Here is a 17,977-nt window from a genome sequence, read left to right on the forward strand (position 1 = left end):
AGTTTACGCTATTAAGCGAATACCTTCAATAATTTTCAAGCCGTGCCACATTCAAACCCACATTAGTGAGATGGCATTTGCAGATATGCAACATTTTTCATGCGATGCAACAATTCTCATGTTTTGTGCTGTGCAACATATGTGTTTTTTGTGTTGTGCAACATTTGTGTTTTTTTTGTATTGTGCAACATTTGCAATACCGGACGACATTCAAATGACATGAGTATTTTACTAGAAACTTTTTTTAATATCGTGCAACATTTTCAATATCACGTGACATCCAACTTCCGTTGGTATTCTAATGCTGGTGATATTTTTCATGCAATGCAACATTTTTAATATCACGTGACATTCAACCCACTTCAATATTCTTATGGAGCATATTAGCATTCTTATGGAAGTGACATTTTACAGTTATGCAACATTTTTCATGCGATGCAACAATTCTCATGTCATTATTTCTCAGGAGATGGCATTTTGCAGCATGCAACATTTTTTTTGCGGTGCAACAATTTTCATGTCATGCAACATTTTTACCATCGCGTGACATTAAACTTGCCGTACTATTTCCCAGCAGGTGGCGTTTCGCCTCGCGTTTTGCAGCATGCAACATTTTTTTTGCTGTGCAACAATTTTCTTATCATGCAATACTTTTAATAACGTGCGACATCAAACCCACATTAGTATTCTACTTGAGGTAACATTTTGCATGTCGTGCAACAAGTTTCATCTCATGCTTCATTTTCCATATCGTGCACATTTTTAATATCGCGTGACATTCAACCTATGCCAATATTCTCATGGAGGAGATATTTTACAGGCATGCAACATTTTTTTGGTTGTGCAACAATTTTCTTATCATGCAACATTTTTTATAACGCGCAACATTAAACCTGCATTTGTATTCAACTAGAGGTAACATTTTGCAGGCATGCAACATTTTTCATCTGATGCAACATTTTCCATGTCGTGCAACAAGTTTCATCTCATGCTTCATTTTCCATATCGTGCACATTTTTAATATCGCGTGACATTCAACCTATGCTAATATTCTCATGGAGGAGATATTTTACAGGCATGCAACATTTTTTTGGATGTGCAACAATTTTCTTATCATGCAACATTTTTTATAACGCGAAACATTAAACCTGCATTTGTATTCAACTAAAGGTAACATTTTGCAGGCATGCAACATTTTTCATCTTATGCAACATTTTCAATGTCGTGCAACAAGTTTCATCTTCCATATCATGCAACATTTTTTAATATCGCGTTACATTCAACCTAAGTTGGTATTCTCATAGAGGTGACATTTTACAGGCATGCAACATTTTTCTTCTGATGCAACATTTTCCATGTCTTGCAACAAGTTTCATCTTATGTTTCATTTTCCATATCGTGCAACATTTTTTAATATCGCGTTACATTCAACCTATGTTGGTATTCTCATAGAGGTGATATTGTTCAGGCATGCAACATTTTTTTGGCTGTGCAACAATTTTCTTATCATGCAACATTTTTTATAACGCGCAACATTAAACCTGCATTTGTATTCAACTAGAGGTAGCATTTTGCAGGCATGCAACATTTTTCATCTGATGCAACATTTTCAATGTCGTGCAACAAGTTTCATCTTCCATATCATGCAACATTTTTTAATATCGCGTTACATTCAACCTATGTTGGTATTCTCATAGAGGTGTCATTTTACAGGCATGCAACATTTTTTATGCGATGCAACATTTTTGCCGTCGCGCAACATTTTCAGTTGTTGCAACTGGTCGGGCATATGATTTACATCAATAATCGTCTTATCGGTACAAAGTCACTCCATTGTTGAAGTACGGTACAAAAACTGGTTGTTAGATTCACACCAACCAGTAAAAACACGGAAAAATAAAAAAGGTTGTTGGTTGCTGGATGTTAGATTCACGCAAGTATAAAAATTAGATGAAACGAGTCGGAAACTGAAACATAGTGTACAAATACACCCTAATCTAGAACTACGCGAGGAAATAGGCCATATTAATAAAACTGAGTAATTCAAAAGTAAATTACTAAATAATTACCCAAAGTAAATATAACACTTTTGAAGTACATAAATAATGAGCTAAACTTGACAATAGAGCTTGCTGACGTTTATTCACCTCTCTCTTTCAAGCATGCAGGCGGGATAGGATTTGTTTTCATCGGGAAACCTTTCCTGATGACAACAAATCCTATTCCGCCTGCATGTTTGAAAGAGAAAGGTGAATAAACGTCAGCAAGCTCTATGTTTGATAAGTGCCCGCAGGTGTCTACACTGAACGACGACTTGGGGAAGGTTCATTTATTACGTCCATTGTTTTTTGGGATTTCTGACCCCCCCCCCCCCTTCCCCTTCTGTCACGCTATTTCCCTATACCTAATACACGTACTGTCACACTTTTCTAGACCCCCCTCCCCCCTCCCCTAAATCATGGTTGTAATTTTTAAAGGGAACGTTCGCCCTGATAAAAAAGATCATAGAGATATAACAGAATGTATTGTTACAACACGCTGAAATGAATGGTAGTTACCATGATTTCAATTGTTTAAAATGATAGAGTAACAACAGACCCTATGGTTTTCCACCATAAGCCTAGTTTGGTGTTTGAAAGAAATCGCTCAAGAAACTTCTTGACCGATTCCTGGCAGAAACTTTCCACGGTGACTGCCATTTGAACTGTCATTTCTTCGCAACTGCGTACTGTGATCGAAGAAAAACGGTTTCTTGGGCGATTCAGGCAAGGAATTTCCCATGCATCAAGATAGGCCGAAAAATTCCTTCTGAACTGCAAACAGCGCTATAGCATGTATTGTAAATGTCACTTTTACAATAGAAAATGGGGGTTGTTATGTATCTTTACCATAAAAAAATCCAAATTTTCTGGAGCAAATTCAAGTCAACTACCATTCAATTTATGGTGTTTTTATTATTGAAATCTCTAGTGCCATTCATTTTATTGTGCACATATTGTAGTTCCAATACATAATTTTCAGCAGGAAAATACGTACACAATATGATTTCAGTAACAAATTTTGAAAACGACGTATAATCAATGCTACACCATTGATTATACGTCGTTTTCAAAATTTGTTACTGATTTGTCGTTGAACAATCAACTTTATCATTATTCAATGGAAGTTTATGGCGATTTTATTGTATATTTTTATCAGGGCGGTAATGATCACCATATAAATGTTTTCAAATTTACCATGGCAAAACGTGATAAGCGACCAATAAACGCTTCTTGTGTGTCTTTTGTTTCCTCCCATATCAACCGGCTCGATAGCCGAGTGGTAGCGTGCGGGCCTGGTGATCTCAAGGTTCTTGGTTCTAATCCGGCTGCCAACAGAAACTTTTTTCAATTGTAAATCTAATCCATGGTAAAATTTGAAACATCAATCTGTTGAATTGGCTTCTTTAGCGATGTTGAGATAATTGCATATTCTCAATCTGCATGCCAAACTGAGCCGGAATCCAAATTTTCATGAATTTTGTTGCCCGGGAACCTATTTAAAAATCAGTTTGAAGTTTGTATGGGAGCGATTTGCCGAATCACCCCTCGTTGCACTTTGTACTGGGCGGAACTGTCAAGCAGTTGCCCAGCTGTCAAAAGGTTATTTCAAAAAATCTCTTTGTAATTGATTTTTGGTATGAAAATAAAGTCCCAAAAATCTGAAAAAAATGTAGTGACTCACAAAAAGGTGCTGTTTCGAATAAACTTAAAAAATCTATACAATATTCTAAATTTAAAAACCCAATTGAAACGAAACACAGTCTGCACAAATTTAGTGGTGTTGTGTATTTAAATTGACCCTCAGAATAGTAATTTCAACCGCAAGCCGTCTTTCAGTGTACCGGTGAAAATTCCTGTCGGTAAAACAGATGTGGTACCGTCTTACCCCGCTGCAGCATTAATGGGTAAACGATTGTGTAAATTTGAACAAGCGTGCAGTAGTTTATTTTTTTTAATGTTCAACACATTTCAAAAAGCGTGTACGGAGTTGTCAAATAACGGCGCGCGTTTGTCAGTGTCAAAAAACACATCCGCGTACGCCGTTCCACTCACGTTTCCGACGTGACCTTCGGCGACTGCACTCTCGGATGGTAGCTCTTTCATTCATAATTCCACAAACAAAAACAACATTGGTAGTAGTAGCACACGCAAAAACAACTACAACTATCTCTGTCCAGCAAAGGGATCGCTCCAGCAGAGAGACCTCGACGACGTCGTTCCTGTTCATTCATAACGGGAAAGTATCCATCCAGGAGGAGTTTGTTTTTCCATTTCGCTGGCTGTCACTTTTTCACTTCGCCGTCCGTGCATCGAGCGCGTCGCACCCGCCGTGCACTCCGAGCCAGCCACACAGCCAGCAGACCCGTCCCGCAACCACACGAGGAAACAAAGAAACGCAATTTTTCTCATCGCTGCCCTACATCCGAATTTTCGTCGCAATTTCCTAGTACCAATTTGCCGCAAGTACAAAGTTGTAGCTAAAATATATTGCATTAATCGGTGAAGTATCGAAAGTGAACATATACAGTGCACTTATCGACGACATTTTCAGAGTAAAGTAACATTAGGAAGAATTTGCTAGGTTCTGGTCGTGTGTTTTTTTCGGTACGGGACGCGTGTTTGTTGCCGAAAACAAGCCCATACAACGTCATGGAGGTTAGCAACGAAAATCAAAAGAATGGGGACAAAGTGCCTGCCAAACCGGCCGAGGATCGCCCGACTGCCGCCGAACGGACGGACCTGCCCGGAACCGAAACGCCGGAAAAGGATGAGAGTGAGTACCCACTGGATTCTTTTCGGGGAGGTTTACTAATGTGGCTCATTTGGCACACCAAGTTGTATAGCGCAGGTGGTTCTAGATAAACATTTTTCAATGTCTTGTTCACGGAATTTCGTGAAAAAAATTTCCGGGGTAATTTTTAGTCTTGTTCCGTATATCTAAAGGTTTTAAAGCGTAATAATTGGAAGTAATTAAGATTTTAAAACTAACATGTCTGGATCTGAGACTTTGAAACATTACAAAAACATAATAAATTAGGCTCAATTTATCTTATCAGGTTAATTTTGTTGATCCAAAGTGAACTAGACTCAAATTAATTTCTGTAAGAACGTTTTTGTAATTTGTAATTTTATTAGTGATAACGTAAACCTGGTAGTTACAGAACTATTTTTCAAGTCAAGGAAAAAAAAACAATTGCTTAAAGTTGGAAAACATAAGGAAAAATATGTTTTCGTTTTACGTTTCTACCAAAAATACATGGTCCATGATCCATGTAAGAAAATTTATCTAGAACACTTGGCCCATGTATGTGAAAGTAATAATAACAAAACTCTAGTAACAGTTGAAATGCAAGAGCTTACTTCCTTTGGACAAAATCTTGAATTCTTATGTTCTCAGTAAGAAAAGAAATCACTGGAATAGATCCATATATTTGGAACGCGGGGATATTGAGCAAGATCACACCGAGAGTGTCTTGGTTTGACCTCTAAGAACGGAAATTTTCTTAACTTCCTTGAGTAAGGAATAAATAATCATAAGATATAGAGTACCATGCCCTACCATGCGTTAACCCTTCAGCACGCGCGCTGTTGTAAAAAGTAGAACACTACCCAAAAAGCTCGCTTTTCGTATACAGCCCGAGCGCGTTGCAGTTTCGGTTACTTGATGGCGCGCGTCCTGGAAGGTTAAGGAGAGTTCTCACTCGGAATGTATTCATAAGACACCGAGCTGAGTAGCAGGTTCCATAATATTTGGGACTTTACGACGGAAAGAAGCCGAATAAGAACTTACTGGTGAAGGTAGTGCATAAAACGACCTATGTGAAACAATCAGTGTTATTGGGCCTAGTTTACAAAATATCCCTGCCCTTCCGTTCAGAAAGGGGTACGGGCGCGTTCTGCCAACTCGGTCGAGGCAGATTTCTTGTGTGAACAGGTTACCACATGGACGTTCAAAAATGCCTGAATGAAATGTGTAGCTTGTGGGGATCACTTGAAGATGCAGATAATCGGATTGAATCCTGTCCATAATGGTTTGCTTTTTCAACCATTTGCGAGCGTAGTGTTGATTCAGCGTAAATAAAAGTTTCATGATCCCTTATCTGCATCCGTTGAACCATTCTGAATGGCAATTGTGAAAAAAAGGAAACTGCTTCAACTTGACAGATCTCTTTTGTATGTTGGATCTGCCATTGCATCTATACTGCCGTGAATCGCATATCAGTCCCATCTTTGCTGGATTTCCTATGCAAATGGGACAGATATGTGATTCACGGCAGTATAGTGGTAGATAGTTACGAACGAAGTTTTAATGGGATTTCATAACTATTTTTTTTGTATGAGTGGAAAAAAATGGCGATCTGGCATACCTTTACATACCAGTGCTTGAAAAGTGTAATGTTTTTTTCCAGAACGACGCAAAATTTGTTCCTCTTTGACCAGCGCTTTTCAATCCAAAGCGTTAGTTATATTTATTTATTTATTTATTTATTTATTTTATTTTGTAAACTAATCCAATACAACATGTTCTTATAAAGACCTTACATTGTGACACGGAATTCCTTACAGCAATAACATCAAACAAAGCTACATTTAATGTTTATCAGAGACTTTACAGAAATCGTTTTCATTGGCTAACATGCTTCTGAAGTTCTGAAGCAAGTGAAGCAAGAGCAATAAACATTACGACTGAGAGTGAAAAACGATGGTTCAGCGTCGTGTGGCAATATACCTATTTGGTTTTTATTCCGTAATTGCAGTGCAAAATGACTCAAATTAAAGCGATCGTAATAGTCACGTTCAACATTCCCTTATCAACAAAATTATTGTTTTTACAAGTTCTGAGCAACAAACAAATCCGTTGAATCATTTCTGCGTTTTCTCACTCGCCGCAGCAAGCATAATATTCAGTTTACCTTACTGGTCACTTGGTCAGACTAAGGCTGGGGTGGCCTCTGCTGTACATAGTAGCCGTCTCCATTCCACTCGGTCCATGGCTGTTTGTCTCCAGTTCCGCATTCTGCGTAGGGTCGGCAGATCATCCACCACTTGGTCGACCCACCTAGCTCGCTGCGCACCACGTCTTCTTGTACCGGGCGAATGACACTCTAGAACCATTTTAGTCGGGTTATACTATCCGACATCCTGATGACGTGACCCGTCCACCGTAGTCTCCCGGTTTTCGCGGTGTGGACGATGGTTGATTCTCTTAGCAGCTGATGCAGCTCGTGGTTCATTCGCCTTCTCCAAGTCCCGTCTTCCATCTGCACTCCGTCGTAGATGGTACGCAACACCTTCCGTTCGAAAACTCCAAGGGCGCATTGGTCCTCTGCACGTAGTGCAGAGTTAATGGTTAACTTCGTGTTACGGCGAACTTTATTCGATTGTAGAGTTCTGCGGGGTCCAAAGTAAGTACGATTTCCAGCCACAATGCGCCTCTGCATTTCTCTGCTGGTGTCGTAGTCGGCGGTCACCAGTGAGCCCAAGTACATGAATTCTTTAACCGCCTCGATTTCACCACCGTCGATATAAATTCGGGGTGGCGGGCGCGGCGATTCCTCTCTGGAGCCCTTTGCCATCATGTACTTTGTCTTCGACACATTAATGACTAATCCGATTCGCCTGGCCTCACTCTTTAGTCGGATGTGTTTATCCCTAATCTCCTTATTACACCTTCTCTAACGCAATGTTGAACAGCAAGCACGAAAGACCATCACCTTGCCGTAACCCTCTGCGAGATTCGAAGGGACTCGAGAGTGTCCCTGATACTCGAACTACGCACATCACTCGACCCATCGTCGCCTTGATCAATCGTATCAGTTTATCCGGGAATCCGTATTCCTGTATGATCTGCCATAGCTGGTCTCGATCGATTGTATCATACGCCGATTTAAAATCGATGAACAAGTGATGTGTGGGCACGTTGTATTCGCGGCATTTCTGCAACACCTGGCGGATAGCGGACATCTGGTCCGTTGTAGCGCGTTCACCCATGAATCCAGCCTGATATTGCCCCACGAACTCTCTTGCAATCGGTGATAGACTCACCTGTGCTTCTTCACCGGCTGCCACCCGATCACACGTTGTCGTATCTTGCTCAACACTAAAATCCTGTTCCCAGTTCATTAGTGATGCCACAGCATTGTCCAGTCAAAGAAAGTTACTGTAGCAACACGATTTCCAAGTTGCGGGGATGTAATTCGTCGTAGATTATCGTAGATGTCACATCCTGCGAAGGTTTTGTAACACTATCCCGAATGACACTATCCCGAATGACACTATCCCGAATGACACTATCCCGAATGACACTAGCCCGAAAGTCACTAGCCCGAAAGACACTAGCCCGAATGGCACAAGCCCGAATGTAACACTAGCCCGATTGGTAGCATAAGGTATTTTGGGGAAAACTGATTAACAATTTCATCAGAGATTTTTCCTTCTTTAAGTTATCGACTATTCTTTCAAGATTTATTGACGCAAATCGTATTTATTATCACCATCATTAGTGCCATAATCAATTTACAAATCCGGCAGAGGTTTTTCCTTCTATGAAACATACGCTGTTCTTCCGTATTCTATTATTACCAAGATACTGATAGATATGAATTTCGATTCGGGCTTGTGGTGTTCGGGCTAGTGACATTCGGGCTAACGGTGCATTCGGGTTAGTGTCGTTCGGGCTAGTGTCATTCGGGCTAGTGTTATAGAATCCCTGCGAAACCAAGTGACTTGCAATACAATTCCATGTTCCAAGTTTCCAATCGTAGTCTTTTTTCGTCGCGTGGGTCTTTGCCGATTGTATCGAGTCATACATATTTTCTCCTAAGTTCGTTATACCAATGTGGTGGGCGGGAAAAAAACAATGCTGTCCGGGAGTATGATCATATACTAATTTCAAGACCTCGATGTACCGTCCCTTATGTCAAATGTCCTTTATGCCAAATGTCCTTTATGCCAAATGTCCTTTATGCCAAATGTCATTATACCAAATGGTTTTATGCCAAACGTACCAGACCCACTCAAGCTTATACACGGTGTTCAATAAGTTCGGATACACCATATAACTTGAATTAATTTCACATCTGTAATTAAGATTTTCAAAGTAAATGTATTTATTGAAAGGTCATATAACACTGATCAAATATAGCATATGGTTTTGAATAAAGTCTTTTTCTACTTTTTTTATAAGCCTTAGATGTATCTAAAGTTTGTTAGCTCCGGCACGCTGGAATAATTTTCGATAAGTTGCTCAAGCTACAGAAGTCTAAAACGTTGACTTTTGAGTTTACATTTCACTATACTACCGTGACCGGCCCTAATTCGGCGCACTTTCTTGAATATACCACAAAATCACGGACGCTAGTTCAATATTAGCTTCAAATATATTTTTTAAATATTGCTTCAATAGTAATGAAAAAGTTTGTGAAGAAAAAATTTTCAAATCAACTATCATTATTTTGTAAAAAAATAAAATGATGTTGCAAGTATGGTATGTGGGGGCAAGACGGGTCAGGGGGCAAGATGGGTCAGTACCGTTTTCAATCGCACAATATAAGTTTTGAATCTTTCAATAATTTTCCCAGATGAACGACGAGGATACACAAAAAAGTGGTATATTGTTTTGAAAATTCTATACGTTCCTCGCACAGAAAAAAATAAAAGATTTTTTCGTTAAACTCCTTATGCTATACATTCCATATGACTACGTGTATAGTGTAGACGGGGCAAGATGGGTCACCCTAATTTTTCGGTATGTTTGCATAGTTTTTGAAAATGTTTGATTTTTCATGGAAAGGCTATTCTGTGACCTACATTATCGAAGCAATGAGAGCACTGAAAATTTGAGAACATATTTTTTAAATTTTCCTTCAAAAAATATAGGTTTTCTGAGTCCGTTTATGGCTACCCGAACAAAAATCTTCTAGTTCTGAGAATAATCTACCGATATGTTTCAACACTTTCTTCATGTAATCTGTACGTCTATGAAGCTTAGATGTATAGAGAAAAACTAGAAGATATATGGTATGTGGGGGCAAGATGGGTCAGGGGGCAAGATGGGTCAGTACCGTTTTCAACCGTACTATTTATTTTTTGAATCTTTCTATAATTTTCCCAGATGAACGACGTGGATACACAAAAAAGCGATATATTGTTTTTAAAATTCTTTACGTTCCTAACGCAGAAAAAAAATAAAATATTTTTTCGTTATGCTCCTTATGCTATACATTCCATATAACTACGTGTAATGTGTAGACGGGGCAAGATGGGTCACCCTAATTTTTCGGTATGTTTGCATAGTTTTTAAAAATGATTTATTTTTCATAGAAAGGCTATTATGTGACCTACATTATCGAAGCGACTAGAGCGCTGAAAATTTATGAACAAATTTTTAATATTTTTCTACAAAAAACATAAGTTTTCAAAGTTTTTTATGGCTACCTGAATAAAAATATTCTATTTCTGAGAATTATCTACCGATATGTTTGAACACTTCTTTCATGTAATCTGTACGTATGTGAAGCTTAGATGTATAGAGAAAAAAATAGAAGATTTAGTATTTTTTGTTGGAGAAAAATCGAATTTCTGATAGCTGACCCATCTTGCCCCCGTAGAAATGAGGTGGGGCAAGATGGGTCATGTTTTGACAATTGTTTGTCAAGAAGCAGGTTTCAAACTGTATGACCTTTCTATACCCTTATATCATAGCTGACTAGTGTATCTGGAAGTCGTGATAGAAAACAGAGAAATGCTATTTATATTCAGAATGTTATAGTAATCCATTTCTTAGGTGACCCATCCTGCCCCCACTTACCATAGTATTTTTTGTTGGAAGAAAATCGAGTTTTCTTATAGCTGACCCATCTTGCCCCCGTTAAAATGAGGTGGGGCAAGATGGGTCATGTTTTGAAAATTGTTTGTCAAGACGCAGGTTTCAAACTTTATAACCTTTTTATACTCTTATATCATAGCTTACTAGTGTATCTGAGAGTCGTGGTAGAATACAGAGAAATGCGATTTATATTCAGAAAGTTATAGGGATCCATTTCTTAGGTGACCCATCCTGCCCCCACTTACCATACTATAAATTGCCTGAAATCTGTGTCCGTTAGCGAAACTGCTAAAAAGTTGCTTCATGAGCTGAAGCATTTTGCGACATACACACTTAATTTTTTTCGTTGAATCTCGGCAGTTTTTCTTGCTTTTTACCGAGATTGGCACCGCCGAGCGCTCAGCAAGCTCGTTTTTCGACGAAATCTCAGCAATCGTGTTGTTTGTTTGCTGAGGTTCAGGAAATGTTTTGCCGAAATTCAGCTAACAAACGTTATTTTTTACCGAGATTCAGTAGGTATAAATATTTGCTGAGACACGGCGGTGCCGGCATTTGCCGAGCTCATCTTAGTGTGTAAATAGTGAAGAGAATGTCTGTTTTTCCATGCGCATCCTGTACTACTGTCTTCGAGGAATCAGAATCGGCAAAAAACAATTGAGTTTTCTTCTTCTTTTTTTAATCTTCTTGTTCTTCTTAGGTGCGCAGAATTAGGAACCGGTATTTAAATGGTGGTCCTAAGTCTGCGCAGACATTTCAACACTAAGTTTTGAACATATAATTAATAAACAAACATCATATAAATGCCACCATAGTTATAACTAGGATATTCCATGTTTTTAGCAATCCGGTGAATGTAATTACGGCTCAACAAGTTAGTTTATAAACTTTGAAGGCTAATTTACGATTTTTGAATTTTTGATCCGATAGTTCGATCGGACTAACCATTTGTTTTAAACATTTGCTATCAACCTCGGGGGAAATTTTATGGATTCATGCAAGCATTCGTCAAATGCGATATATGATGTGAGTTTACATGGAATTTTCTTAAACAGTGGAAACCCTGGAGTTATACAAGAAAGAAGTATCAGTTTGCAAACAAAGATTGTGCCACCTTGTCATGGCGAAAAAGTTTATATTGCCTTTAGAAATGAAAGCAAATTTTACTAAAATGTGCGTATGCGAATAACTAAAAAGCTTTATGTAGTAGTATTCGATAATGCTACAAAATCCTTTTGTGTATCATGATTAAAATTCCCTTTGATTAGTAATCAAAGTAGGTAGTATGTATCAATGTTGAGGACATGCAAAGTTCCAATATGGTCGTAATGTCGTATAAAAGTTGAAAATGAAGAATTTTATTGAATTTCATCTATGAATCACGTTCTCATTACAATATGTTATCTTTTTAGAGTTTTTCCATGTGCGCAGAATTAGGAACATTAGTGCGCAGAATAAGGAACATTCCAAAAAAGGGTGCGCAGAATTAGGAACAGAGACACACTTTAGAATTTTCATGATTTTACATATGAATTGACTGTTTTGTATAAGAATTATATTTTTCCCTCATTTATAAAGCTAATAACTATGTGCAGTCAAAAATTCAGCCAAATCGGTTCGATTTGGAATTTGTTACTACTGATTGAAATTGAAAAAGTCTTAGATGCGCAGAATATGGGCCCTTCACGGTACATTGAAATAACTAAATTAATAGACAAAAGCTTTACACTGCTATTTCAGTGATGATATGGTGATAAATTTGCAAGTTTAGTCAAATTGTGCTTAAATCTATGAAAAAGGCATAAGTACATTATATAAAGCCAATTTTGGTTAAAATTTGCCACAATAGGGATATAATAAAGTTTTGGAAAAGATAATCATGGATTAAACTGAGATATAACGCAGCCTTGCTTTTTGACAAAACAAAAATCATTAAAACAGGTAACACCGCTAGCCATGATGGTCTCCAATAGCGGAAGGTCCGAAAGAGCTTGAAACTATTGAGAAATCATCATGTCTACAGGTCGTAAGCCCTGATAAAGTGTGGAACGTTTTGATGGTTGTGATCCCTGACCATCATGTCAAAAACCCAGGGATACCCAAGTGACCATACTGTTAGGGTGTAGGGGTTTCCGCTTTTGTTCGGCCTTGGTGGTTTGTGTGAGGTGTGTGTGTGCTTTGTGCGTGCGGTGCGTTCGGCTTCAGCAGGGTGGTTACTTGGGTAGTGTGGGATAATTGGGTTTGGGACTCAGTGGGTCGTCGTTGATAAGGCCGACATCATTGAGTGCTCAGTGTTGGCGGTTGTATTGGTGACGATTTCTTCAGCCTTAAGATCTCATTTATACCACGCACAGATTTTTGGGAAGAGGGAGTACTTTGTAATGCAAGAGAGGGATTTAAACTCTGCGTTACGGGTTGGGCGAGGTAATGCAGATAGACTCAACCCAGGTGACCGTGCGGCTCGGACAGTGATGCATGAATGAGTGCGGTGTGGGTGAGGTGCGCTGCCCTGTGGGTGCAGTTGAGTCCGGGTTGGAGTGGAAAGAGACCCTTCTCTACTCTAGGTCGGTTTCGGTTGTACGGGCGTGGTAGTGTTTGTCTTACATATTTGTGCCGTGTTGTGCGTGATTTGCGGCTCGAGCTGCGTGGTTACTTGGGAAGTATTGTGCTCTGCAATCTAGATTTTTGGCTTTAAGGTGAAGCTATGGCTGGGCTGTGCCTTGGATTTGTTGGGCGCAGGTCGGGAGAGCTGGTGGCAGTTTGTGCTGGGGGGTTTACTCGATTGGTTATTCACTGATGGTGGCCAGTCGATCGACTTATCGGCGCTGCCTGTCATTTGGTTCTTGTGGTTTGTGCTCTCGAGGTTCGGGGCGTTGCTTCGTTGTATCTTCGCTTTAATACTAATATTCCTTGTTTGATTTAACTGACTGTGTTTTACAGGCGTTTAACTCATTCTATTTCATAGATTGCCAAATTTAAGGGTAATGGTTCAATAGGGTGTTAGCTATCAGAGTGGATTAGAACGAGTTGGCGCCTACAATACACCAACACTGACGCACACACTCCAATACTTACACGCACACATGCACCTACAACTAGCTGTAAAAGACCAGTGGGCGGGACAATGATGCCTACCCAACAGTTGTAGGTGGGGTGTTTGGCTTAGCTACATGACTTGGTCCGGCAAGCCCATAAACATCAATTGGTAGACGTATTGCCTAGTGAAAAGACAACGCAGATGGGCGAAAGCCAGGGGATGCGTTGATAATAGCAGAATATAATAGCAGAACAAAAATCATTAAAACAGGTACAGCGGCAATTTTAGCAATTTTAAAGATCAAAATAAAATGAGTCCGTACTTCACCCAATCTGAATCTTATATTTAGATTATTTCGTATGGCCATAGTTGCTACCACTAATGCTGAAGACAACAACCTAATTTGATTTAACTTAACACCATTACTAAATAAAAACTATACGAAATACAAATGACAGACGTGCGTGCCAGCCGAAAGGAACTTGAGACACATTTGCAATTATTACAAAAGGATAAAGGACAGTTTATTTCAAAACATATACTGTATTTGATCAGTATAATGTGAGGTTTCAATTAGTACATTCACTTTGCAAATCTGAATTACAGATGGGAAATAAATTGAATTTTACTGTGTATCCGTAGGTATGTACATAGTCGACTCCCAGTTAGGTTTTTGAAGCTTTCTTACCACATAATAAAAACGTGTCCATTCTTTAATATTTCTTGCTCTCCTTCCTACTTTCAGAACTGGTGGCCAACCTGCGTCAGCAGATTCCGGACATCGACAACATTTTCAACATCCACCGGAAGATCGGTCGCGGTACGTTCAGCTCGGTTTTTCTCGGTACCCTGAAGTGCCACGAGCGGCTACCGGTGGAGAAGCGAAAGCTCTTCGCCATCAAGCACCTGGTCCCCACTAGTCACCCGAGCCGCATCGAGCGGGAGCTGCGGTGCATGATGCTGATCGGAGGCGCTAGCAATGTGGTCGGGGTGGATTTGTGCCTCCGCCGGCAGGAGTCGGTGGCATTCGTGATGCCGTTCATAGCCCATGATCAGTTCCATGTGTACTATGACAAGATGACTCCGGCTGAGACGCAGCTGTACATGAAGAATCTGTTGATCGCCTTGAAGCGGGTACATGAGTTCAACGTAATCCATCGGGATGTAAAACCGAGCAATTTCCTGTACAATCGTAAGAAGCAAACTTTTTTGTTGGTCGATTTTGGACTGGCGCAGGATATTAGTAGTCGTGTTGTTAAGGAAGCAACCACTGCAGCAGAGGACAAGACTGGAAAACGACGGTTATCTGGAACTGCGGTAGAAGGTAGTCAGCAGAACTCGGATGCCATCGTGCAGGTTCCGAAGAAGATTAAACTACAGGATGATAACATGGAGAATAGTACAACACTCGTCCGTGGCGAGGAACAGGAACTACAGCCCCCACCGGTGTTCAAGACACCTTTGAAACAATCGAACCAAATCATCTCGCCGATGAAACTCTCGAATATAACGAAAGATCTGTATAGCTCGCCGCTAGTTCGGCAAATTAAGTCCACCGTGCTGGGAATCAGCAGCAACCTGAAGGCAGCGCAACGCCAGCAACAAGGTCGAAGCGGCAACCCAACAGTGCCGGCACCCATCCCTCCGAAAACAGTGACCGGTGGCTCAAGAACGCACCAATACAACACGTCCTCATCGGCCAGTCCGGCCGCCAAACAGGATGCCGTGTGCAAATGCTTCGGTAAAAGTCAAGTTTGCAACATCTGTATGGTGAAGAAGGAGATGCAAGCATCTCGCGCCGGAACCCCCGGATATCGTCCACCGGAGGTTCTGTTGAAATATCCTGACCAAACCACCGTTGTGGATGTTTGGGCTGCCGGTGTAATGTTCTTGAGCATCCTGTCGCGGTGCTATCCGTTCTTCCAGAATTCGGACGATTTCCACTCTCTGGCCGAAATTGTTAGCATTTTCGGCGACCAACGCATCAAAAAGACTGCCAACCTCTTGGGGCGTCACGTCAAGACGGCCCAACGGAAGCAACCGTTGGATCTGCGAAAGCTGTGCCTGCGCCTGCGGTTCCGCTTCCGGCGTCTGCGAGCTCGCCAACAGCAACAGGAAGAAGAATCTGCCGCCACGTTTGCCAACAGCTGCGACAACTGCCAGCAACGTCTGGACGAGTGTCTTTGCGAGCATTCCGAAGCCAACAGGGACTTTTCGGAGGACGAATATTCCGACAGTGCCTACGATCTGCTGTACAAACTGTTGGAGATTAATCCGCATAACCGCATCTCTGCCGAGGAAGCTCTCAAGCATCCATACTTCCAGCAGTCCTTCTAAGAGATGTGGTTGACGGCCGAAAAAGTATTATAAATTTATCGATGCGATCTCCCAGCCGAGAAATTCGAAAATGCCAACATTCTTTTCGAATAAATTCTATCTAATTTAAACTAAGAAACATTCTGTAGGTCAAATTAGCAAAAAAAACAAAGCATGTTTCTTATAGAGATCTTAGAAAAATTCCCTCGTTCTTGTAGAACGAGTCAAAATTCAATGTGGGTGTGAAATTTTGTTTAATTTATTTTAATTGATTCTAATCTATTTATTAAAAGCAAAAGCAACCTGAATGTGTACTCTTTTGAAGAATAATAAAAAAATCGTCGTTTTATTTAGAAATCGAACGGCATGGACTGAACACTGATGAACAACACTTATTCTAGGAGTAAATAGCTTCTAAGGACAACTAAATCACAGAGGCAATAAATGTAACAAATACAAATACAACTTAGTGTACATTGATTAAGGTTTATCTCAGCCCTGGCCGATTCTAGATACCTACGCTACTCTACTATACTGTTAATTTGCATTATGTACAAACACAACCATAAAATACAAGAAAATTCAAGACCAACAATTGAAAAGGCAACATCAACATTGCGTGACTATATCAGATGACTTGAAGATCTGATGTCATTGTTCATACATTCAGCTATTCCAATCATTACTGCAAAGCACATCGGCCACATGCCCAAAATCGAAGCTTCCTGGAAGATATAATCCAAGCCCAGAGACGCAGGGATGACATTCTACACTGAAAATCAAGGTTGTTAAACGATGAATTACACTAGTTTACAAAATAAAACGAAAGTCGTGAACTTCCGTCAACGACCAAAATTTTTGAAGCATAATTTAGCGCTGATTTCAAAACCGTGCTTCAAAAAATTTTAAGTAGAACAGTTTTTGAGTTCTAGCTCAATATCGAGTTTGACAACTTTTTAACCCTCAAGAGGATACCTTAAGGTGAATCGGGACGCTGTGTTATTTTTCCTATCTTCCCTCTCTTTCTAACAATTTGCCTCGCGATTTTGAAGATGGTAATCTCGATTTCTATCGCACAGATGAGGCTGAAAAACAATCAGCATATGCACTGCAAGTGAGCATACACAATGATAGATTTTTGTTCCATTATATGAAGTAGAATCTGAGATTACCATCTTAGTAGCAACAGAGCAATGACGGATATTTCCTCGACCGTCCCGTCCGCCCTTAAATAAAGGTCCGTTTTGGGACCCTGGGGTCCATTGGACCCCAACATATATTCTCGCGTATCTCGTGATCCTTACTTTTTGAAAGGGTGATGTTTTCAGCAAAGATGTTAGGAAAGTCAAGGCCTATCTAGTGATGAACAATTTAGTTCGGGAAGTTTCCGCTAGGTGGTGCTAGTGAGCATTGAAAAATGCCCCCGATCTACAGGATATAACGTACCTAAACAAGCGGACAAGGACAAGACGTACCGAAACAATATGGTAAATCGCACTGCTGTAGACGAGTAGACATATATGTCCAGCGGGCCAAAAGGGGTCATTCAAATATTACATAACGCAAAGGAGTGGGAGGTGGTCTAGCGCTGTGTTACGTTTCATTCAAAATTTTCCATACAAAAGTTGTTGCACGGAGAAGGGAGGAGCCCTTAAGTTGTCAAATTTTGCGTTTCGTAATATTTGAATAAACCCAAGAGGAATCAGAGACAAACAGACGTAACACTATTAAAATTTAAATCTCATATATCTCAGGATC

General features: G+C 40.1%; 2 protein-coding genes and 1 long non-coding RNA gene across 5 annotated transcripts in view; 2 read left to right on the forward strand and 1 right to left on the reverse strand.

The window, feature by feature from the left end:
- LOC109420033 (uncharacterized) overlaps positions 1-17,977 on the forward strand; it is a 265,784-nt gene that overhangs the window by 233,382 nt on the left and 14,425 nt on the right. The window lies entirely within an intron of this gene.
- LOC134291631 (uncharacterized) overlaps positions 1-17,977 on the reverse strand; it is a 256,938-nt gene that overhangs the window by 119,662 nt on the left and 119,299 nt on the right. The window lies entirely within an intron of this gene.
- On the forward strand, positions 4,094-16,684 carry LOC109409567 (uncharacterized). The gene is made up of 2 exons (XM_029876329.2): positions 4,094-4,815; positions 14,649-16,684. Exons 1-2 carry the CDS (start codon positions 4,692-4,694, stop codon positions 16,238-16,240), a joined length of 1,716 nt encoding a protein of 571 aa, XP_029732189.1. The 5' UTR covers positions 4,094-4,691; the 3' UTR covers positions 16,241-16,684.

The sequence above is a fragment of the Aedes albopictus genome, chromosome 3 (genome assembly GCF_035046485.1).
Source record: "Aedes albopictus strain Foshan chromosome 3, AalbF5, whole genome shotgun sequence".
Lineage (NCBI taxonomy): Eukaryota > Metazoa > Arthropoda > Insecta > Diptera > Culicidae > Aedes > Aedes albopictus.

Excerpts from the sequence above, each read along its gene's own strand:
- LOC109409567 (XM_029876329.2), top strand. The coding sequence starts at position 4,692 with ATGGAGGTTAGCAACGAAAATCAAAAGAATGGGGACAAAGTGCCTGCC. Across the intron at positions 4,816-14,648 it reads AACGCCGGAAAAGGATGAGA|AACTGGTGGCCAACCTGCGT; the intron begins GTGAGTACCCAC and ends TCCTACTTTCAG.